This window comes from Lolium rigidum, chromosome 2 (genome assembly GCF_022539505.1).
Source record: "Lolium rigidum isolate FL_2022 chromosome 2, APGP_CSIRO_Lrig_0.1, whole genome shotgun sequence".
Taxonomy (NCBI): Eukaryota; Viridiplantae; Streptophyta; class Magnoliopsida; order Poales; family Poaceae; genus Lolium; species Lolium rigidum.
The window spans coordinates 243,052,432-243,077,992 of NC_061509.1; the positions used below are offsets into that span (position 1 = coordinate 243,052,432).

General features: G+C 48.0%; 1 protein-coding gene across 1 annotated transcript; it reads right to left on the bottom strand.

Moving 5' to 3' along the window:
• Positions 1-10,218: 10,218 nt before the first annotated feature.
• Positions 10,219-11,032, bottom strand: LOC124690715 (blue copper protein-like). Its single transcript, XM_047224067.1, has 2 exons — positions 10,844-11,032; positions 10,219-10,736 (listed from the first exon to the last, which is right to left on the bottom strand). Exons 1-2 carry the CDS (start codon positions 11,013-11,015, stop codon positions 10,219-10,221), a joined length of 690 nt encoding a protein of 229 aa, XP_047080023.1. The 5' UTR covers positions 11,016-11,032.
• Positions 11,033-25,561: the final 14,529 nt, after the last annotated feature.

Consider the following 25,561-nt stretch of genomic DNA (forward strand, 5'->3'; position numbering starts at 1 on the left):
TAACGGACGCTGTCTTACGTCGCGGAGGATCTCGAGATGGTAGACTCACGCTGGGGTCCCTCTCAGGTAGGTGTGGACTTGGCTGCTCACCAGGACTGCCACCGGGAGGAGTCGATGGCATTTGCTGCTCATGTGTAGGAGTCGGTGGCCTTTGCAAAAGGACGACGTACTTCTTCGGCCATAGGGCGAAACCGTGCTTGACATCGGCCGGTGTCCTCTCATCTTCACCTCTAGGAATATCAAGCTCCACTTTTTCAAAACCCGAAACAACTTCATCCACCCCGACACGAACACAACCAGGTGGAATGGGCATATGATGGTGCATTGCTCCATCTTCACTTGGGTACACATAGCCGACCGCCACCTTAACGGACGCGGTCCCGATTAACATATGTAGCTCGCAATCTGTCTTCTCCGTGACATAATCCACGGGGTAGCTTCCTCCACATCCGTCAAGATGCGAGGAACCGACATCGCTTCTTCGCTGAGATGGGGCAGCATCGGCTTGTGGATCCTGTAGAAACGAGCGGCTGATCGTGTGCCCTCTGATTTCTCTCAAGAGCCTCCACCCTAGTTAACAATTCCGTTACAATGTCGGCGTCCTTCTTCTTCTTTCGCGAACGGCTTCTATAAGTGTCGGCGCTGTCCGGCCACGCTTCCTTCATGGTGAGACCTCGGGCGAGCTCGTACCCGTCCAACATGTTCAGGGTTCCCCAAAGCGAGTGTCAGCTCGTCATTCTCTCGATCGGGAATGTACTCTCCCTTTCCGACCTTTTCAATTGCATCTACAAGCTTCGGTACAATTGCCTCAATTTTTTCCTTCCATTTTCCCTTCGCAACGATCAGCCCTGTCTTTGGGTCCAACCCTGCCCCATGAGCGAACAACCGAACTTGGACCGTTCGGGCCGGTCCCATGTCACGTGGAGTGATTCCATGATCAATCAGTTTATTCTCAAACGCTGTCCACTTTGGAATGGCACTCTTGTAGCCACCTGACCCCAAATGATGCGGAAGTTTCTTCTTTGCAGCATTTTCGGTATTTTTCTTCGATCGGGACACAAAAGTAGACGATTTCTTATAATCCTTAAATGCGGCCCAGTGATCTTTTATCTTCACTAGATTATCATCGAATACTCGGATCTTCATTCTTATATTTGTCCCATAAATTTTTCTTGAAGGTCCGGAATTGTATGGCCATCTTCTTCCATGTCCATTCCTTGACTTTATTCTTCCGGCCTTCCGTCATGTCTTCCGGTAGGCTGAACTTTGTCGATAGCGTGTCCCAAAGAAATTTTTTCATCGTGTCGTTGACATAACTAGCACCACTCTCCGGGTTCTTCGGCTTATGCCACTCTTGAATGCTGATCGGTACATGGTCCCTAACAATAACTCCGGATTGACTTGTAAATTTGCGGCAAAACTCCTTGGGCTCCACTGGTTCACCATTATCCTTGAATGCCGTGAGGGCTAACCTGCCCTCGCCCTTTAGCACCCGCGTCGGGCCTCGTTTTGATCTAACAGACTTGCTCGATGATCCAGAAGGCTAAAAGAAAAAATTATTCGTTAATAAGTGCAATACAAATAAATGAATGCATCTAGGGATGAACATATAGACTAATTGATACATAGATATACACCTCGCCGGAGTTTGTGATGGACACTTCGTTGTCTCTTCTAATTTGTTCAGACTCAAGTCCCTCGCCGAAATCATTCAGAAAGTCTTGGAAATCGTTGTCATCTCCATCGTCGGGTTCCGGACCACGGGCACTCTCATAGATCAATTTCTGCACCGCTTCTTCCCCCTCCTCATCTCGGACGAAGGTGCCGTCCTCCATACCTCAATGTCACTGCAAAATTAAGAAAGCAATTAGAAAACAATTCAAATGAAGAAAACAATAACCCTAACCCTAACACTCGGCGCTACACTCGTCTCGCTCTTCTCTCTTTTTCTCGACCCTAACCCTAACACTCGGCGCTCCTCCTCTCGCAAGCTCACAGACGGCAACAACAACGGAGCGAGGCGACTATTTCTGCAAAGAAGGACCTCCCATCTAGGCGGCCTGTATAGGAGAAAATGCCCTACACTGCTCATGTTACCTGCATTTTTTCCTATCAATCAACAACAAAATTACCAATATGTATAAACTCTTTCCGTGCGCGAGGCGGTGCGAGGCGGCGTGATTGGGGGCTACTTGCAGCGTGTGCGGCGGCCGGGCAGCGTGCTTGGGGGCGGCGAGCGCGAGGGCAGCCTCCCGTGCGCGACGTGATTGGAGGCGACCTGCTTGGGGGCGGCGTGCGCGGGGTGGCCTGCCGGCGTGCGGCGGCCGAGCATGGGAGGGCGCGCGGCGGCCGGGCATGGGAGGGGCGCGCGGCGGCCGAGGCGGGGAGGGCGCGCGGCGGCCGGGCATGGGAGGGCGCGCGGCGGCCGGGCGGGGAGGGCGCGCGGCGGCCAGGCATGGGAGGGCGCGCGGCGGCCAGGCAGGGGATCGAGGGCGCGCGGCGGCCAGGCATTTCGTCGAACGGCTTGCCCGCGTGCGTGAGGGGAGGGCGCCAGCGGCGCCTGCCGGCAGTCGACGCGCGCGCGGGCTCCTCCCGGCGAGGCGCGCGGCGGCGAGGAGGCGAGGCGAGGGAGGGCGGTGAGGGAGGGCGGCGGGAGCTCACCTCGGGTTGGCGCCCGCCGCGTGAGGGCGCCGCCGGCCGGAGGAGGGATGCCGGCGTTGTGGCGCGGGAGGCGCGGGAGGGAGGTGAGGCGAGGGGGAGCGGCGGGTGACGACGGCGTGGTCCGCGACGGCGAGGGGAGTGGTCCGGCGACGGCGTGGTCTGGCGACGGCGGACAGCGCGGCGTGGTCTGCGACGGCGAGAGCTTCTGGCGCACGGCAAGTGTGTGTTGATTTGGGAAATTTCTCCCCGCGCGGCTAAGTGTGAAGGAGGAGAACCCCTTTGGTACCGGTTGGTACCACCAACCGGTACGAAAGGCCTTTCGTACCGGTTGGTGGTACCAACCGGTACCAAAGGTTTTTTTTTGTTTTTTGTTTTTCTTTTTCTGTTTTCTTTTCTTTGCTGTTTCTTTTCTTTTTCTTTTCTGTTTCTGTTTCTTTTTCTGTTTCTTTGTTGTTTCTTTTCTTTTCTTTTCTGTTTCTGTTTCTTTTCTTTTTCTGTTTCTTTTTCGTTTCTTTCTTTGTTTCTTTGTCTGTTTCTTTTCTGTTTCTTTTCTTTTTTTATTTTCTTTTTATTTTCTTTTCTATTTCTTTTCTATTTCTTTTTTCTGTTGCTTTTCTATTTATTTTCTTTTCTGTTTCTTTTCTATTTATTTTTTCTATTGCTTTTCTATTTATTTTCTTTTCTATTTATTGTTTCTATTTCTTTCTTTACACTCCCGCCACGACGCCGTTCGCGCGGGAAAGTTTCCCGCCTCGACGTCGCGCAGGAAACTTTCCCGCCACGACGCCGCGCATGGGAGAAAAAAGGCGAGAAAGAAAGGGCGGGAATAAAATTTTATTACGATTGAACTCGAATTAAAAGTACATAGCTTAACTGAAAATTAAAGATACATGGCCAAATTCTACTGTTGGAGTCATTCAGTCATACTCGTGCCTAGCCCTCGTAGTAGTCGCCACCTGTAGTCGTCGTAGTCGCCGTCATCATCGTCGGCGAGTATCGGGGTCGCGGTACTCTCCGGTCGGCGGGTGAGCACGCGTGGGCCGGGATCGAGGGTAGCGCAGGCGGGGGCCACGGTAGGCCATGACGCCCTGGAGAGTCCGGCCGCGCCACCACGGCCCGACGGCCGGCCTCGTTGAAGTTCGAAGGAGGCGGACCGCCCTCCTCATGCTCGGAAAGCGCCCTCTCACGCCGATTGATGAAGAAGCTTTCCCAAGTCGGGCTGTAGTCGGGATGCCACCGGGGATTCCTCCGCTGCTCCGGCGTGAGCTCGAAGTAGTAGTGGTTCGTGATGGCCATCTCGCGCGCCACACCTAGAGGGACCGGAGGGACCGGTACGCCTCCGACGCTTAGCAACCAGCCGGTCGGGACGCGGTAGCCCGGCGGGCAGGGGTAGTTCGAGGCGCAAAGCGCCTCCGCCTCCCGGGGGGTAGAGATGCGATGGAAGCCATGGGAGAGAATGATGAGGTTTGCGAGATATGAGTCTAGATGTGATATGTAAATGGTGGCCAAGCCTACATATATATAGTGAAAAAATGGCGGGAAGACAAAGGCGGGAACCGGTGGAAAGCGTGGGAAGAAAATAGGCGGGAAGACAAAGGCGGGAACCGGTGGAAAGCGTGGGATGAAAATAGGCGAGAAGACAGAGGCAAACCTTTAGTACCGGTTGGTGGGTGCAACCGGTACTAAAGCTGTCGGCGGGATAAGGACGCCCGCTTCGATGAGATAAAGTATGTAGCGCACGACGCCCGTCGGTGGGATAAGGACGCGTGGGTAACCTTTAGTACCGGTTGGTGGGTGCAACCGGTACTAAAGCTGTCGGCAGGATAAGGACGCCCTGCTCGATGAGATAAAGTATGTAGCGCACGACGCCCGTCGGTGGGATAACGACGCGTGGGTAACCTTTAGTACCGGTTCGTGTCTGCAACCGGTACTAAAAGCTGTCGGCAGGATAAGGACGCCCTGCTCGATGAGATAAAGTATATAGCGCACGACGCCCTGTCGGTGGGATAAGGACGCGTGGGTAACCTTTAGTACCGGTTCGTGTCTGCAACCGGTACTAAAGGCTGTCGGCGGGATAAGGACGCTCTCGCCTATAAAAGGAGCATCGATACACCATGGGAAGCAGCTCAACAAGCCAACATGGATGGAGAGTTTCATCACCATGGATGGAGGAAAGGGTTGGGAAATCTCCCGTGGCGGAACTTGTCGAAGATGCCCTTGGTGCACACGCCCTATGGCATCTTCGGAAGTTCCGCCTCGGAAAAATTTCCCAGCAAGCCCGTGGAAGACTCCATCTCCTCTAACAATGTTGGGGAAAGGGTTGGGAAATCTCCCGTGGCGGAACTTGTCGAAGATGCCCTTGGTGCACACGCCATATGGCATCTTCGGAAGTTCCGCCTCGGAATTTTTTTCCTGCAAGCCCGTGGAAGACTCCATCTCCTCTAACAATGTTGCGGAAAGGGTTGGGAAATCTCCGTGGCGGAACTTCTCGAATATGCCCTTGGTGCACATGCCCTATATATGGCATATTCGGAAGTTCCGCCTCGGAAAAATTTCCCGCAAGCCCGTGACTTAACTAGTAAAACAAGCCAACCATCTCCATTGTTAATATCTTACATACGAGTAACATCATTACACAAAAGTGATTTCCATATTGAGATACACAAGTTATACTCCATCTCCTCTAGTCTTCCGAGTTTTCTTCGCCCGTTTCCCTTTCTTCTTCTTGCGACGCAACCATGGACAATCTTCATTGTTTAAGATGATGCTTGGGTCAATTTTTACCTTGAAGGGTGGAATATCGTCAAACTTATTATAATCTTCTGACATGTCTGTCTTGTCCTCTACTCCCACGATGTTTCTTTTTCCTGAAAGAACTATGTGCCGCTTTGGCTCATCGTATGATGTGTCCTCTTGCCTTTCTTTTCTTTTTTTCGGTTTGCTAGACATATCCTCCACATAAAAAACCTGAGCCACTTCACTGGCTAGGACGAATGGTTCGGTGTCGTACCCAAGATTCTTGAAATCCACCGTAGTCATTCCGTACTCGTGGGTCTACATCGTACCCGTCTTTTAGGTTGAACCATTTACACCGGAACAAAGGGACCTTGAAATTAGGTCCATAGTCAAGTTCCCATATCTCCTCTATGTACCCATAATATGTGACCTTGTTCCCATTGCCATCTTACGCATCAAAGCGGACACCACTCGTTTTGGTTGGTGCTCTTTTTGTCTTGGGCGAAAGTGTAAAATGTGTTCCCATTAATCTCGTACCCTTGAAAAGTCGATATAGTAGAAGATGGTTGCTTGGCCAACAAGTACAGCCTGCTCGTCATCGGTGACATTCATGAGACGTGTTTGCAACCAACCGCCGAAAGTCTTCATGTGTTCTCCATCAATCCAATCTTCACGTTGCTCCGGGTATTTAGAGCGTAAGATCTCCTTGTGTTCCTCTTTGTACGGAGCCACCAAGATGGAATTATGTAGAACTGTGTAGTGTGCTTGAGTGAAAGAATGTCCGTCCATACACGTTGCTGATTTCTTTCCTAGCGTGCCTTTTCCACGCAGTCTCCCCTCATAGCGCGATTCGGGAACACCGATCGGCTTAAGGTCGGGAATAAAGTCAACACAAAACTCAATGACCTCCTCTCGTTCCATAGCCCTTGGAGATGCTTCCTTCCGGCCTAGCACGGTTATGAACGTACTTCTTTAAGACTCCCATGAATCTCTCAAAGGGGAACATGTTGTGTAGAAATACAGGACCGAGAACGCCAATCTCTTCGACCGGGTGAACTAGGAGATGTGTCATAATATTGAAGAAGGATGGTGGGAACACCAACTCGAAGCTGACTAGACATTGGACCACATCCTTCCGTAAATTTTGTAGAGTAAGTGGATTGATCACCTTCGAGAAATTGCATTGAGGAACGCACATAGCTTCACAATGGGTACTCGAACATTTTCCGGCGAAGCCCCTCAATGCAACCGGAAGTAATTGTGTCATAATCACGTGGCAGTCATGAGACTTAGGGTTTTGAAACTTTTTCTCCGACATGTTTATTATTCCCTTTATATTCGACGAGAAGCCGAGACGGGACCTTGATGCTACTCGGGACTTCAAAAAAGATCTCCTTCTCCTCTTTGGTAAGAGCATAGCTGGCGGGACCTTGATACTTCTCTGGATTCAGAGTTGTTTCCTTCGTGGATACTTTGCTTGGTCCTGCCGTGCATCCGGTGTATCTTTTGTCTTCCCATACACGCCCAAGAAGTTTAGCGAGGTTCACGCAAAGATTTTTCGTCACGTGCATCACGTCGATTGCAGAGTGAACCTCTAAGAATTTCCGAGTAGGGTAGCTCCCAAAATATCGACTTCTTCTTCCACATGGGTACGTGTCCGTCAACATCATGCGGAACAGATTGTCCGCCGGGACCCTTTCCAAAGATCACTTTTAAATCCTTGACCATATCATATATAACTTCCCCATTAGGGCGGGTAGGCTTCGTTCGGTTATCTGCCTCACCTCCGAAATGCTTTCCTCTCTTTCTTACGTGATGTTGTTTTGGAAGAAATCGACGATGCCCTGTGTACACATTCTTGTTTCCCAAATAATTACTGTCAGTCTCACCTAAACAGTGTGTGCATGCATTGTATCCCTTGTTTGACTGCCTCGAAATGTTACCAAGAGCAGGCCAATCATTGATGGTTACAAATAACAACGCTCGTAGGTTAAATTCCTTTTGTTCGTGCTCATCCCACACAGGTACACCTTCGTCACGCCACAACTCTAAAAGTTCTTCAACCAATGGCCTCGGGTACACATCAATGTCGTTGCCGGGTTGCTTCGGGCCCTGGATGAGCACTCGGCATCATAATGAACTTCCGCTTCATGCACAACCAAGGAGGAAGGTTATAGATACATAGAGTCACCGGCCAGGTGCTATGACTCGGAGCTCGCTCCCCGAAAGGATTAAAGCCATCTGTACTTAGACCAAATCTTAAGTTCCTTGCGTCATCTGAAAATGACTTGAACTCTCTGTCGATTTTTCTCCACTGCGACCCGTCGGCGGGGTGTCTCGAGCATCACATCTTTCTTACGGTCCTCTTTGTGCCATCGCAACAACTTGGCATGCTCTTTGTTCTGGAACAAACGTTTCAACCGTGGTATTATAGGAGCATACCACATCACCTTCGCAGGAACCCTCTTCCCGGGGGTGGACTCACCCTCAACATCGCCGGGGTCATCTCGCCTCGATCTTATACCTCAATGCACTACATACCGGGCATGCATTCAAATTCTCGTACTCCCCGCGGTAGAGGATGCAGATCATTGATGCATGCATGTATCTTCCGCACCTCTAATCCTAGAGGGCAGACAACCTTCTTTGCTTCGTACGTTCTAGAGGGCAACACGTTCTCCCACGGAAGCATCTTCTTTATTATTTTCAGCAACTTTTCAAATCCCTTGTCGAAGTACCATTCTCTGCCTTCCACTCTGCAGCAATTCCAGCGTGGTACCCAGCTTTTTCGACCATTTTCGCAATTTGGGTACAACAGTTTGTTGTGATCCTCTAACATTTTCTCCAACTTCAACCTCTCCTTTTCATTTCCGCAGTTCATCTTCGCATCAAGAATGGCCCGACCCAAATCGTCATCCGGGTCATCAAAAATCGGCTCATCGAAAATGAGCTCTTCTTCAGACTTCGTCTTCCCCCATTCTACTACCACCGTCTTCGGTGAATAAGGGATAGTTGTCACTATCCTCTTCTTCTTCGTTGTCTTCCAATATAACCCCTCTTTCTCCGTGCTTGGTCCAACAATTATAGCTGGGCATGAAACCATTCTCCAGCAGGTGGACGTGAAGGGTCTTCGAGGTAGAGTAATCCTTCATATTCTTACAGGAACTACATGGACAATACATGAAACCATTCGACCGCCTGTTTGCCTCAGCCACGTTGAGAAAATAATGCATGCCGGTAATGAACTCGGGATGGCACCGGTCACCGTACATCCATTGTCGACTCATCTGCATTTTATATGTATATCAAAAATCATTAAAATCACAACATCATGGATATATGAGTGACCAACTTAATTAATATTCAAGTTCATCACATAAAACTAATTGTTTTTTATAAAAGAAGAGGGGCTCACCGAGGTGGTACCGTGCCGGCTAGGGGACGATGCTCGGCGATCGACAGCGGTAAGGACGGGGATGATACTAATTAAAACCTACAAAACATACCATAATTTCAGCTCAAATTGCATATAAAAAATAAAATCACTAACTTAGGCATTTCATCGAACACCTTGCTTGCACTACAAAAATAGTACGAGTTAAAACTACCAAAGAACTGAGCTAAATTAGGAACGCCGGAAGGAAGGATGATATTGCTAACCCTTGGATAGATGTATGCCATTAATCTTGTTAAAATGGTGGAGAAAAATAAAGATTATTGGAGTGTGAGAGGTGCAAAATATTTGGAAATGTGAGGAGAAGTGAGAATGAGATATGTGCAGGGAGCTCGGGCGCTGCCGCGCGCACATATAGGGCACAGACCCTTTAGTACCGGTTCCTTACACGAACCGGTACTAAAGGTGCAACCCTGGCCCCACCACCGCCTGGAAATCGGGCCCAAACCCTTTAATACCGGTTCGTGTTACGAACCGGTATTAAAGGTCCATAACGAACCGGTATTGATGTCCCACGCATGGAACCGGTATTAATTCCCCCTTTAGTACCGGTTCGTAAGGGAACCGGTACTAAAGGCTTAGATGGATGAGAGGTTTTCTACTAGTGGAGGGTCTAGGTTTTCACCTGAGGATCCATGACAATGATGAAGGGAGAAAGAGGGTTCAACAAAGACGACTCCATGCATGGAGGGGAATGGCTCCCGTAAGCGTCATCTCCGCTAGCACCGGATGAACCGGGCAAGGCTTTCCTATCGCCCTAGAGAAGCGGCACGAGAGGCAGGGGAAAGGTGTAGCACTGTCTTTCTAGCGAGAGGTATATCGTTCCCATGTTAGCTATTGGAAGTAGATAGCAATCATCACCGCAATTCATCAGCGCCTCCCTAGTTCGAAGACATTCAACTAGGTGTGGAAATGCATGTTCGCACTAGTCACGGGACAACTGGTTTTACGCCGTAGGACTGTCTTTTTAGCGAGAGGAATATTGTTGCTACGTTACGGATAGTTTGTTACGGAAGGGTTCTTACCGGCGTACGTGGTGGGCTGATGTGTGTCGTGCCCTGAATTCTCGGGACAACTGCTTCAACTTGCACCGACTGAGTGATGCCACAGATGTGTCCGTAAGCTATCCCGCAAGAATTTTTGTAGGTGTAGCATTAGTGCATTACTGCTACGTTAGCTATTGGAAGTAGACAGCAATCAGCACAGCAATTCATGCACGGCAGGAACACATGCATGGTTCATTTCATCCAAATTAATGAAACCATGAGCACCACAAAGAACAAATTAACACGGTGCAGAGTGCAGACACGGCGTGTCCTATATATAAGAGCAGCACTGCCTCCATCCTGGCTGAGCTACTCGCTAGCCTATGACAGTCCGAGCTGCACAATCGCGGTGCAAACCAAGGCAAAGCTAGCCCACCCCACCGGCGCGAGCCGCCCGGCGCCATTGTAATAATAGAACGGCATGGTGCCCGGCGTCACCGGCGTTACCGGGGTCGCGCCAGGTGTGGTGCCGGTGCACGCCGGAGACGTCGGCGTCGTCGTGTATGGCGTTGTAGGAGTCGTGTACGGTGTGGTCGGCGTCGGCGTGGTCGGGGTCGGGCTCGTGTACGGCGTGTTCGGGGACCTTGGGGTGGGTGTCGGCGACGACGGGGAGGAGGAACCGGAGCCGGAGCCGGAGCCGGAGACGGTCACCTCGAGCTTCATGCCGCCGGCGCAGTGGCCGGTGATGCTGCAGATGAAATAGTGCTTGCCGCCGGTCTTGAGGGGCACGGTGCTCGCGCCGCTGCTGTCGGAGCCGAGCGGGTTGGCCGCCGCGCACGCCAGGTAGTCGGCCGCGCTCACCTCCACCACCGTGTGCTGTCCCTTCGCGTAGTTGAACACTTGAACATATAGGAACGAACTTGTCAGTCGATCTTCTCCGAAAATCCACCGAAGTAAATTCTGCAACACTCATGAACCACATGCATGCAAGAGCACAATAGCTTACCAAGATTGTCGCCGACTTTGAATGTGTTGCCGCTGGCCCAGGTGGTGTAATCGACGCCGAGCGTCCAGCCGGACTTGTCGCCGACTGTGAAGCTGGTGGCAGCTGCCGGGAAGACGCGGGCGACAAGGATCACCACCACCAAAGCCCAGCATGAACTGGCGACGGGAGCCATCGTGGTCTATCGATCAAGCAAAGAGGAACAACTTCTCTCTTCAGGTGCTAGCGTTTCGTTAACTCTAGAGGAAGATGTTCTGCACCACTTTGAGAAGAGGAGACACTATATAACAGGATCGACCTCAACGTGCAGTTGGTGGGCAATTGGCTTTCACCGGATGTGTGGGAACGAATATGTATGTCAAGCCACCACTTTACCTATGAGGAAATGCAGTGGAAATGCTTTTCCTTAGTATAATCGGCTGGCTCTGTTCATGCCAACAACCGATACGATTTTCATGATGGTGTTTCAAAAGCCATGTTCCCATCATGATGAAATGATATCCTATCAGACTAGCTCCGTGTATTTCGTGAACACTTACCCCGATCGAGCTCGTAGAATTTGAACGACCTCCATCTTTCCGTTAATTATTTCAGACAAAATGCTTTCCAGACCAAACGCCGATCGAACTCCCACTAGACTTGTGCATAACCTTTTACCAGTAATAATTTGCAGATGGTCAAAGTATTCTCGAACATCGGATCAGACAACGGGTGGCCCTGATCACACATCACCCGTTTTTCAGATGCCCTGCTAGGTGATTCGCACCTTTGTAGCTTTGAGGCTATTATGTCCTTTTTTTTTAGGTGCGGCTTCTTTTCATATGATACAGTGATCTCTATGACATATAGTATGCGGCCAAAGTGAAGTGAATCTAATTGTGTGCGCGGTCGGGCCAGCCGACCGACCGGCCGGACGCGCGTCGTCGTTGTGGAGAATATGATTTACGTCTTCACATGGAGATCGTTTCGATCTCTATCGTCTAGCTAGGCCACCAAACCTCTCGACAATGACCTCCTACTTACGAAATGAGTAGGTTTCAAGGCGGCATCGTGTGTGTTACAAAACTACGTAAATAAAAGTAGATCAAACGAAGAACAAGAACACAGATTTTACGTGGAAAACCCCTTCCAACACAGAAGGGGAAAAAACCACGGAACGCACGGGGCGTATCACTATAATTGGAGGAGTATTACAATACACGAGAGGACAGACCCTCTACGTGCTATCAATATGGAGAAACTCTCTTTATTCTATGACTACCTTGGACTATATATAGGGGCAAACAACTCTCTTTCTTGGCGGACACGAAATAGAGTCGTACTGTGCTACGTCTACGAATCCCCTCCCTGGCAATCGCTCGCTCGAGCGATCGATTTCTGTGGCGCGGAGCGCTCGCGCGAAAGCGCCACTCAATTCCCTTTGTATCACGTGGTGTTTTAATTGCGTTCACACGTGTTCACACTAACAGGTTGTATTACTACTTTGCAAGTTGCATTAGCGTTCACACTGCATGCATGCACATGCACAGAGCATCTCATGAATTTGCATTTAATGAGCCAACTTTTCATTAAATTGTTGCATGCATATACATAGCATCTCACTCTTTTTCTTCAGCGCGAGGCAGACTCTCAATTCACTTTTTGCAATTCCCTTTTCGGTTTTTTTTTCGTACGGTAATTCATATTTAATGGGGTCCTTTTGCAATTCCTTTTTTTGGGCCAGTGGTTTTTAAGGGGGAAAATAACGGGTGGGAAGATCCACTTGCAACTCAAATGAACTACCACTTGCTACTCAAATTAAGTACTGTTTTAAGTTGTAATCTAACAAAAGTTGCTAAAAAAATTCTTAATGAAAATTACTTTTTAGGGTTGCTAGGTATTTATATTTACCGTTGATAAATAACGGGGCACCGGGTTGATAACTTGTAAACAAAAAAAGAGTCGCTACATTTTTAAATTAAATTAAATTTTTAGGGTTGATATTTATTTATATTTACCATTGATAAATAGCGGGTCACCAGGTTGATAGCTTCTAAACTAAAAGAGAGTGGCTAAAATATTCTAAATAAAATACTTTTAGGGTTATTATTTATTTTATATTTATCGTTGATAAATAACGAGGCACCGGGTTGATAGCTTGTAAAATAAAAAAATATTCGCTAAAATATTCTAAATGTAATACTTTTTAGGGTTGGTAGTTATTTATAATTACCATTGATAAATAACGGGGCACCGGGTTGATAACTTGTAACTAAAAAGAGCCGCCAAAATATTCAAAATAAAATTAGATTTTTAGGGTTAGTAGTTATTTATATTTACTATTGATAAATAACAGGACACCGGGTTGATAGCTTCTAAATTAAAAAAAAATCGCTAAACTGTTTTCAAATAAAATTAACTTTGGGGTTGATAATTTTATATATTTACCGTTGATCACTCAAGTACGGAGGGGTTGATTATTCAGATAGAGAGGGTTGATAACTTTTAGCCTAAAAAAAGTGTCTCAAAACATATCAACATGGGTGCTAGTTTTGAAGATCTCGTCGAGACGGATTTATTGGTGAAAGCGAATCTTAATTTGGAGTTGTCGTTTGAAAGTTAAAACGTTTTGAATTTACAAATTTGGAAAAGATTCCACTGACATCAGCATATTCGTCTATTTGTGCATGCATGCAGAATTTTCCCTCAATAGGCTACACCAGGTTGATAATTTTATATATTTACCGTTGATCACTCAAGTACGGAGGGGTTGATTATTCAGATAGAGAGGGTTGATAACTTTTAGCCCGAAATTTTTTTTCTCCAAACATATCAACATGGGTGCTAGTTTTGAAGATCTCGTCGAGACGGATTTTTTGGTGAAAGCGGATCTTAATTTGGAGTTATCGTTTGAAAGTTAAAATGTTTTGAATTTTCAAATTTGAAAAAGATTCCGCTGACATCAGCGGATTCGTCTTTTTGTGCATGCATGCAGAACTTTCCCTCAATAGCCTGCACCAGGTTGATAATTTTATACATTCACCGTTCATCACTCAAGTACGGAGGGGTTGATTATTCAGATAGAGAGGGTTGATAACTTTTAGCCCGAAAAAAAGTTTCTCGAAACATATCAACATGGGTGCTAGTTTTGAAGATCTCGTCGAGACGGATTTATTGGTGAAAGCGGATCTTAATTTGGAGTTATCGTTTGAAAGTTAAAATGTTTTAAATTTTCAAATTTAGAAAAGATTTCACTGACATCAGTGGATTCGTCTTTTTGTGCATGCATGCAGAACTTTCCCTCAATAGCCTGCACCAGGTTGATAATTTTATAAATTCACCGTTGATCACTCAAGTACGGAGGGGTTGATTATTCAGATAGAGAGGGTTGATAACTTTTAGCCCGAAAAAAAGTTTCTCGAACATATCAACATGGGTGCTAGTTTTGAAGATCTCGACGAGACCGACTCATAGGTGAAAACAGATCTTAAATCGGAGTTGTCGTTTGTGAGATAAAATATTTTAAATTTTCAAATTGAGAAAGATTCTCGCTTTACGTCATCAGATTTGTTCCCTTCTACATGCATGCAGAACTTTCCTCAAATAGGATATACTACAGTCCAAAACATTCCTAAAATGGAAAAAATTATGTCCTAAACCGATCGCTCAATTTGCTTTGAGCAAACGATCGCTAGCTAGGGTAGCCCCTACGTCTAGCACGTTTGGCATACCATAGTCCGTTAGGACTCCTTCCATAGTACAACAGGTAAATAGATTTCGGAACACAATACAACAGTGTGGCGTGCGTGACAATGTTATCTCCAGTGCATGAACTATGAGTCCTGTAATTTGAGGTAGCACATGAATCGATCAGATCAGTGGCCAGGACAGCATGTCATGGTTGATGCATGCATTATTCAGGCAGGCGTGAACCTGAACATTGTTGTTGTTGGATGGAGCCAGGGAGGGCGATGAGATTAGACCGTCATCGATCCGGACCTAGACATCCAACAAAACTCCGATGATGATGTAGGCCGTCTGGAGAAACTGCCGCTCGCCTACCGAGCATTGCCGTGTAGGTTTGCACGATGGGGAATCTACACGAGAATCGACTGAATACTGATCAGACAGAGCGGGTATACAACTCCAGAATATGGGCAACCCACGCTGCTTTCTGAAACCACGATAGCCCAAGGTTCCTTTTGAGGTTCAGACTCCGGATCGCGAGGCTTTGCGTTTGCACGCCGGTCTTGACTCTCGAGCCCAGCGCGGTTCCGGCCGTCACGGTGGCCGGCAGCTACCTTCTAATACTTGCCATAGGCACCGCACTCAGCCGCCGTATACTTGCCGCGAGATCCGCGCTCGGCCGGAGCAAGCTCGGCGGCAGTGGGCACGACTCTGGCCTGACAGTGCCGCGTCGGAAGTGCCTTTGTATCAAGGTTTTGGGTACGGGTAAGGGCAATCTCCAGCAGCTTGCATGATCCAAAACGGCGATCCATTCGATTCGTTTTGGTCGAGTTGCGGATATAATTTGGGTCGCCATCCGGCCTGCCAGCACAGTGCCCTCAATGGCGCGACATATTTGGTCCGTACTGGCCATCTTGCCCAGCACTGATCAGTTAGCCTTTGGCATTCAAATTTAACCATCATATTTTTTACAAAACGAGAGCAATAAATAAAATAAATGTTGTTCATAAATGTAAATAGTTCACAACCACATAGTTACACAAACAAGAGAATTCATATCAAATGAGACTAGCCATGTCGATTTTCCACATGAAACCACGTATGCTCAATCAAATCGGTTTAAAGGCGGTCATGAGTGTTCCGATCACCCAATGTATGATGCATATGCAAGAAATGTTTCCAAGATGTTGCCTCAGGATATGGCTAAACCAACTCACCCTCAAATTCGGAGTCTTGATCATGGATGCTATCATCTCGCTCTTCCTGAAAGATCATGTTGTGCATGATGACACATGTTGTCTTCGCCTCCCACATACTCTCCATGCTCTAGGTTCCAGCAGGGTGCCGAACAATAGTCCACTGTGATTGAAGCACACTAAATGCCGCTCTACATCCTTCTGAGCATCCTCTTGCTCTTTCACAAACCTCTTACATTTCTCAATTTCTGGATTTCGGACTGTCTTCACAAAGGTGAACCAGGAAGGTTAGATGCCACAAGCTAGATAATAACCCTTGTCATAAGGATTAACATTAATGTCATAGGCAACCTGAGGAGCATGGCCTTTTGTAAGCCTAGCAAATACTGGTGAGCGTTGGAGCACGGTGATATCATTATTAGATCATGTAATGCCAAAGAAGAAGTGCCAAATCCATAGATCATATAATGCAACTGCCTCTAGTATTACCGTGCACCCCTTCGAATGCCATTTGAACTTCCCTTACAAGCCAAAGGGATAGTTCTTCCACTGCCAATGCATGAAATCTATGGTGCCCAGCATCCCATGAAACCCTATCTTTTCGTTGATGGACAAGGCGGGCAGTGTCTTCGGTGTTCGGCTCTCTCAGATAAACTTTGTCGAATGCCGCAATAACTACTTTGCAAAACTTATACATGGCATCAATGTATGTGCTCTCACTCATACGCAAGTACTCATCAACGAGATCAAACACCTGGTACTACATATGCAAGCTGCCGAATGGCCGCCGAACATTTTTGTTAAGAGGAAAAGCCAAGCCTACCGGTAGCAGCGACGGAGAATATCCACGAATAAGTTTCTGGACAATCAATAGGAGCGACAGAATGTCTTCGGGTCATACGCTGGATCGGCTAGATGGAAGTAGTCCCTCAAAAGGCATTCGTGGCTACCTACTCAATCGCGTTCGGTATTAACCTTAAGCTTCACCGATGAGCCACCCCTACGCTTTGGCAGCAAGTAGTGGTTGTGGGCCATTCTCGGAACAACAAACAAAAGTTCGGTCTCACGGTCAGACTCCCCATCGACGATAATTCGATGGCATTTTTGTAGAAAAAATTGATTGTCTGTTGCCGTCAGAAACCCACCGGCGAGCAGCGACGAGCAACACCGTAGAGCCGGGAGGCTCCCAGGACTGCGGTTGGCCCTGGTCCCTCGGGCGACGGCCCGCAATGCTCCTGGCACGCACGTCCGATGCTGATGCAAGGGCGTGCCACCTGACCTATACCTGGTCAGGAAGCTGATGAATTGCTTCGACTTAGTTTCCTGCATGGCAAACACGTAAACATTAAATACGAGCCCCGATCGGCTCTTAGGTTGCTCTGTGGATCGGCTCTAAGAGCCGATTGCCCCATGAACCACGTTAGATTTTACATCAACATGGGGATCCTACTTAATCAAAACAAGCTAAACTAATCTACGATAGTCTAGGGTTTTCACCGCATAATCGGAACATCCTATGCGTAATTGAGCCTAGCAGATACGTGAGATGATAGGAAAACTAGCCCTAAAGAGGCCTAAAAACCAACATGAAGTTGATCCCCGGAACAATCCCTCTAGGACTTCGTTAACCACACCTTACGCACTACCGGATCGTTCAACCCGTTTATAAGGCCTAACCATGCGGATATCAAACCAATCCTTGAAGAACAAGGAGCAACTACAACAAATTAGATCTACTAGCTAATGATCAAGCAAGATGCTGCCCTTGCACCTAGTGTAGGTGCAAGGGCAGCCAGATATTGAGGGATAGCGTAGCTAAACAAGTACATCGTGAAAGTAACGACGTCAACCCCAAAACACCTGAGATAAGGGTCTTACTCGCCATCAAAAAGGCTTCAGCACGAGCAACACCAAGAACGAATAAACCGATACTGCCTAGATCACGCAATGCGATCTAGGCAGCATGATGCTTACCCGGGAGAAACCCTCGAAACAAGGGGTGGCGATGCGCCTAGATTGATTTGTTGTGAACGTGATCGTCCTCCTTCTCGAATAACCCTAGATACATATTTATAGTCCGTAGACTTTCTAATTTGGGAATAATCCCAACCGTGCACGAGCTAAACTCTGTTTTAATCCTAACCGACACGGAATCTACTATAAATTACAGATACACGGGCCACTTGGCCCAAACTTTGTGTACAAGGCCGATTCATGTATATCTTCCATGTATATTCTTCAAGCCCATCTTAATCACGGCCCACCTCCTGATCCGGTTAAATTCTGGTGATAACACATGCCCCCCTGGTTTTGGCAATGGTAATTCCAAAACCACTCTGGTTTTCTTCGTCGGGTCATGTCGTGGCAGAGCAGAACCGTCGCAGTACCCTTCATCATGATGCCTTGCCTTCTCAACTTCTCCGCGTGACCTGGCAGTTTTTTTTTCTTTGGGCACCACTTCCTCGGAAACTGCTGTGGCATTGAATCTCCACTATATCCCCTTTATTTAACCGCGCCGAACAGTTCGCCTCTTCATCCTCTTGCTCTGTACTAGCCATCGGCCCAAAAAACCCCAATCTCATTAGCAATGTCTTCCTCCTCTTCCTCCTCCGCCTCGTCGGATCTTTCCTCCCAATCCTTCTCCTCCTCCTCCTCCTCCCGCGAAGCTACGCCGGAGTGGGGCTCGTTGGCGGCGCATGACATCCGCGCCCCAACCGAGTGGGACCAGGAGGACCATGCCTCCTCCGTTTGGTCCGAGGACGACTCGTTCTCCTGGGACGGCTACACTTCCTCCGAAGAAGAGGAGGAAGAAGACGACGACGACTCCCTCGAGGATTATCCGCCGGCGAACCGCTTCCGCGCCGGGTCAGACGACGACGACGATGACGATGATGAAGATGAAGAGGCCCCCAATGAGGGCAACTGGAGCAGCGACGAGGAGCCCGCCGGCAGCAGCGCCGACGAGAGCTCCGATAACGACGACGAGGGCAGCGACGGCCCGTAGAATAGGTCTAGTAGTAGTAGTAGCAGGTTGGCCAATAGGCCTTTCTTTTGTTCTTCCCTCCTTGAGCAATCGGCTCTTTCTTTGTAAGAAATCCTTTATTAATGAAGAAAATATTCCTCTATTGATTTTGCTTTCTTGTCAATTTTGCCGATTGCCAAACGAAGTCAATGCACCAAGAGCCGATGGTAGGGCATCGGCTTGCACCATAAACACGATTTAAGGCCAAACCAGTTGCCTAATCACGCGATCAAACAGGTCCAATCCGTGTCCACGCCATCCTCCAGTCTCAAACGCGCAGATTTAACTCCTCAGCAAATCCAATGGGAGAATCATCCCAGATGTCATGGTCTCTGGCCTGAAACTGATCTGTTAACCTGCTCAATTGAGCTTGTTCCTCTAGAGTCGATGGCTATGCATCGGCTTTTTTGGTCTGAAGTCGATGTCCGTGCATCGGCTGTAACATGTATGTAAAAAAAAAAAATTTACCGGCCGATTTTATGCATCGGCCTCCATATTTCACTGTCCATCATCCCACATGCTTGGGAAATATTTCTTGAGATGTTGTCCATTGACAGCTACTGGGAATTTAACCCCATCCAACTGCTCGAGCATGTATGCATTACCCTTCAAGACCTGGTCGACTTTGTACGGACCGTGCCAATTAGGAGACCATTTGCCATATGCTTTATCCTTCGTTCCTAATGGCAATACAGCTTCCCATACTAGATCACCAACCTGAAACTCCTTTGGTCTCACCTTTTTATTATATGCGCGAGCCACCTTGGCTTTATTCTCTCTGAGCTTCTCCAATGACCAAAGTCTTAGTTCCGTCAAATCCTCAATAGTATCACTCATCAGGGCCGCGTATTATTCAGATGTTAGGTCATTCTGAAACGTGACACGTCTCGATTCAGCCGTAATTTCCCAAGGTAATACGGCTTCTTGTCCATAAACCAGCTGGTACGGCAAAGTTTTTATAGCCCCATGACATGACATACGATAAGCCCACAAAGCTTCTGACAATACTTCATGCCAACGTCTAGGGTGCTCGTCAACTTTCCTCTTAATCAACTTGATGAGGCTCTGGTTGGACGCTTCAGCTTGCCCATTTGCTTGAGCATAGTATGGAGACGATCGGATCAACTTAATTCCCATGTCGTCACAGAACTTTCTGAACTCTTTAGAAATAAAGACCGAACCTCCATCGGTCGTAATAGTCTGGGGAATCCCGAACCTATGAATGACGTGCTCCTTCACAAAATTGATAACATCTTCCGATTTTACCTTCTTCATAGGGACAGCTTCCACCCATTTAGTGAAGTAATCTGTGATGGCCAGAATCCATTCGTGGCCATTGCTCGATGCAGGATGGATTTTGCCGATCATATCCATGCCCCAACCTCGAAATGGCCACGGTTTGATGATGGGATTCATTGCTGATGTAGGTACCATTTGAATCTTCCCAAACATCTGACATGCTTGACACCCTTTATAATAACTAAAGAAATCCTCAAGCATGGTGGGCCAGTAGAACCCCGATCGCCTGATCAACCATTTCATTTTATGAGCCGATTGGTGGGTTCCACAAGCGCCTTCATGTACCTCGTGTAAGAGCCGATTCAACTCGGCTGTTCCCAAACATTTGAGAAGTAATCCTTCCAGAGTCCTGTAGAACATATCATCTCCTATAAGGACATACTTCATGGCTTTGTACCTTATCCGTTTAGGTGCCCCCCGAGCCGGATCTTTCAAGTAATTGAAGATATCGGCTCTCCAGTCATCTGGTTCCAAGGTATATACCTGGACATCGGCTCCTTCTGCACCGTCCTTGTAGCCTGATGCCGTCTGGGCTAGATCATTAGCCTCGATATTTTGCGAACTTGGTATCCAATTGAAATTTATATACCTGAACTGTATCATCAGCTCGCGGCATTGCATCCATAATGGGAATAGGGACTCACTCTCGCATTTGTATTCTTCTGTGAGCTGGGAAATAACCAACTTGGAGTCTCCAAACACTTCCACTGCTTCTGCACCGGCTTCTATAAGCAACTCCATACCCCTGCATATCGCTTCATACTCAGCAACATTGTTGGTGCAAGGGGTAGGTAACCTGATAGAGAAAGAATATGTTGCCCCCCGAGGCGATACGAGCAGTATCCCAATGCCACAACCGTCTTCACAAACCGATCCATCGAAAAACATGACCCAGGCACGAACCGACAGAGCTGCTACATCCGTGTTGATTCGTTCAGCAATAAGATCGGCTAACGTTTGTCCCTTGACTGCCTTCGCTGGTTGATACCGGAGATCGAATTCTGATAGCGCAAACATCCACTTACCAAGTCGGCCTTTCAATACAGGAGCCGACAGCATGTGTTTGATGACGTCTGATTTGCATATAATGATAACCTCCGCGTTCAGCAGAACATGACGAAGCTTGGTGCAGGTAAAGAACAGGCAGAGGCACACCTTTTCAATCTCAGGGTACCTGGTTTCTGCATCCAACATCCTTCTGCTAAGGTAGAACGCGACTTTTTCTAGACCATCGTAGACTTGCACCACCACTGAGGCGATAGAAGTATCGGCTACTGACAGATAGACAAAGAATGGTCTGTCTTGCTGAGGCGGTACCAACACAGGTGGCTTCGTTAGATATTCTTTAATCTCGTCGAACGCTTGCTGTTGCTCTGCCCCCCAGTGAAACTCCTCACCGGCTTTGATTTTCACCAATCCCATGAACGGCTCGATCCGTCCTGACAAGTTGGAGATAAACCTTCTGACGAAGTTGATTTTGCCGATGAGACATTGCAGTTCCTTCTTCGTGGTGGGCGGCTTCATTGTGCGCACTGCCTCCTGACTCTTCAGGCCGATCTCGATTCCTCGTTCATGAACCAAGAAACCCAGGAATTGACCGGCCGTCACACCAAAGGCACATTTCTTGGGATTCATTCTTAGTCCGAACTTCCTGGTTCGGTCCAAAATACGTCGCAAGTCCTCCAAGTGTCCTTCTATCGAGACCGACTTGACTACCACATCATCGATGTAGATTTCCACCAGTTTGTCGATCAGATCATGAAAGATGTAATTCATGGCTCGTTGATATGTTGCGCCGGCGTTCTTCAATCCAAAAGTCATGACCACATACTCAAACAAGCCCACTGGTCCTGGTACTCTAAGTGCGGTCTTGTGTATATCTTCTGGGACCATAAAAATCTGGTTGTAACCGGCGTTGCCATCCATGAAACTCAACACTTTATGACCAGCTGCTGCGTTGATCAACGTTTCTGCTACCGGCATTGGATACTCATCCTTTGGAGTGGCTCTGTTGAGATCCCGAAAATCTATGGCGATGCGCATTCGGCCGTCCTTTTTCTCCACAGGTACGACACTGGAAATCCACTCAGCATACCTGCACGGCCTGATGAAACCTGCAGCCAACATTTTTTCGATCTCCTTCTTGACTGCTTCTAAAACTTCGGCCTTCATCTGTCGCGCTCGTTGCTGGAACGGCCGAAATCCTTTCTTAAGAGGGAGCCGATGCTCGATAATGCTCCTGTCTAACCCGGGCATCTCTGTATAATCCCAGGCAAAACAATCTGGGTATTCTTTCAACAGAGCTATCATCAGACTCCTCAGATGTGGACCCAACTTCTTGCTGATAAATGTTGGTCGTGGCTTATCCCGAGGACCAATGTCAATTTCTTCTAGCTCATCAGCCGATGTAAACCCATACCCTAGCTTTCCATCACCTGCTAGATCAACGCTGAACACAGGCACAAAATATGATAAGGGTAGTATGGGCCGATTGCCTGAATCGGCCTCCTTTGTCATTGCACTGCTTGATGCGGATTTACAATTTATTTTTATTTTTTGGGGCCGATCGCATGGATCGGCCTTGCTACACATATCTAGTAACTTTGGTGCGGTTACACTGTCAGGCCAGTGGATAAGACCAGCCTCACCCCGTTTTTTGTAACCTCAATGCGCTCACAATCGTCCAGACTGACTCCAGAGAGCGGCTCTTGGTCCACCGCATCCCAAATACTCATGCCAGCCGTTACAATTTCGGCTGTGTCATCTGCGTGGACGACCTCCACCTCATCGCCATCCCACTGTATCAGGCATTGGTGCATTGTGGATAGAATGCAGCAATTAGCGTGAATCCAATCTCTCCCTAGTAGGACGACGTAGGTGCTCTTGCTGTCGACGATGAAGAACGACATGGGGATGGTTTTTCGGCCTACCGTTAGATCCACGCTTAGAACACCTTGCGCTTCTGATGTTTGGCCGTTGAAGTCACTCAATGTGACGTTGGTTTTGATCAAATCCACGCTAGAGCGTCCCAGGCGACGTAGCATGGAGTACGGCATTATGTTGACTACCGCTCCCGTGTCCACTAGCATCTTGTTGACAGGCTGTCCGTTGATATATCCCTTTACGTACAAAGCCTTCAAATGTCTGTAGCTTCTTTCTCGTGGCTTTTCAAAGACAACTGGCCGTGGACCGCAGTCAAGTTGCGCCACAGATGCCTCTCCTGAACTTGGAGCGCAAAACTCTAACGGAAGTATGAACACTATGTTGGCGCCAGCCGACGTCTTATCACCGGCTTTCTTTGGTTTGGGACGCCACTCTTGCTTCTGTGGGCGGCCCTCCTCATCCAAAGTTTGCTGAATTTTTGCGGCCAGATCGGGCCGTGCCTTCCTCAATGTGTGCAGGTATAATCTCTCGGCTTCCTCCAAGCTGCTTAGCCGCTGTACCCTGCGTTTCTGTGAATGACTGAGTCCGTCTGGGCACCACCTTGGTTGGTGGTATCTGTCTTCTTCTTCTTCATCGTCTAACTCCTCAGAATTTTCCTCTCGAGAGGACTCGGCTTGTTGGTTCCGACGTGGGAGAGGCCCTAGACGTTTGAACACTGACACATCTGCCGCGTATTTCTTCTTTGATCTACACTCTGGGCAGCTTTCGATTGTCGGCAATCGGCTCATTCCTGAGTCCCAGCAATGTTTAAAGAACGGGCAGTCCCAGTGACGGTCCATGTCCTCTTGCTCGTTTGACCTTCCCCTGGTGCGGCGCTCATACCTTTCGTCATCTCTATCATACCGACGATACTTTCTCGTCGTTTGCGTTAAGCCGATGAGTGATGACCCACAAGTATAGGGGGTGTATCGTAGTATCTTCGATAAGTAAGAATGTCGATCCCAACGAGGAGCAGAAGGTGTTGACAAGCAGTTTCGATGAAGGATTCACTGTAAATGCTCACGCACAAGTATTCGGGGGTTTTGATGTAACAGCTTGAATAAAGTACGAGTAAGTAAAGTGCGAGAGTAACAATTGCAGCGAGTGGCCCAATCCTTTTTAGCACAAAGGACAAGCCGGTTTGTTTACTTATAATGACCAAACGTTCTCGAGGACACACGGGATTTTAGTCTAGTGCTTTCGCTACATACGGCTAAATAATCTTCATTGTTATGATAAGTGTTGTGTGGGTGAACCTATGCTAATGTACCGCCCTTCCTAGGACTAATACATACTTGTGATTATACCCCTTGCAAGCATCCGCAACTACAAGAAAGTAATTAAGAATAAATCTAACCACAGCCTTAAACTCGAGATCCCGCGATCCCTCCCGCATCGATATACCAACGGGGTTTAGGTTTCCGTCACTCCGGCAACCCCGCAATTGGCAAACGAATACAAGATGCATTCCCCTAGGCCCATAAATGGTGAAGTGTCATGTAGTCGACGTTCACATGACACCACTAGAAGAATAACACCACAACTTAAATATCATACCATTGAATATTACTCAACCATAGTTCACTACTAACATTTAGACTTCACCCATGTCCTCAAGAACTAAACGAACTACTCACGAGACATCATATGGAACATGATCAGAGGTGATATGATGATGAATAACAATCTGAACATAAACTTGGTTCAATGGTTTCACTCAATAGCATCAACAACAAGTAGAGATCGATACCGGGAGAGTTTCCCCTATCAAACAATCAAGATCAAACCCAAATTGCTACGGCGGTGACGAGGTGTCTGCGGAGGAGATGGCGGTGATGATGGTGGAGATGATGATGATGGTGATGGAGATGATGTCCAGCTCGATGACGGTGACGATGGCGTCGATTTCCCCCTCCGGAGGGGAATTTCCCGACGGATTCCTCGCCCGCCGGGAGAGCTCTTTTCTCTCTGGTGTTCTCCGCCCCGCAGAGGCGGCTGTAACTCTTCGTGAGGAACCCTCTGTGGCTTAGGTCTTCGGGACGAAGGGTTTCGCGAAGAAAAGGAGGCGAAAGGGGTCGTGGGCCCCCCACACCACATGGCGGCGCGGCCAGGCCATGGGCCGCGCCGCCCTAGGGTGTGGGCCCACCCTGGGTCCTCCTGGCTCCTCCTTCTGGCTTCCTTCGTCATCTTGAAAAATAGGATTTTTGGTATAATTTCCTTCCACAGCTGATCTTCCGAAATATTGCGTCTCGACGGTGCTTTTTCCAGCAGATCCCGGCTCCGTGCTTGATCCTCCAATAATGATGAAACATGCAAAATAGATGAAATAACATAAGTATTGTGTCCCAATATGAAATATATCAATGAATAACAGCAAATTATGATATAAAATAGTGATGCAAATTGGACGTATCAATGAGCTATGTCATCGGCCGTGATCATGCCGTCAGCGTTAGTCATGCCGATGTTCATATTTGTTAAGAAGGTGCTTCCGAGAGTGGTCGCCGTACCGCACACTTCTCACTTGATCCTCGGCCACGTACCGTTTGTCATCGTATCGGCCGATCGCGTGAACCGGCCTCCTCCTTGTCCTTGCCACGATGAAGGAGTGCCTTT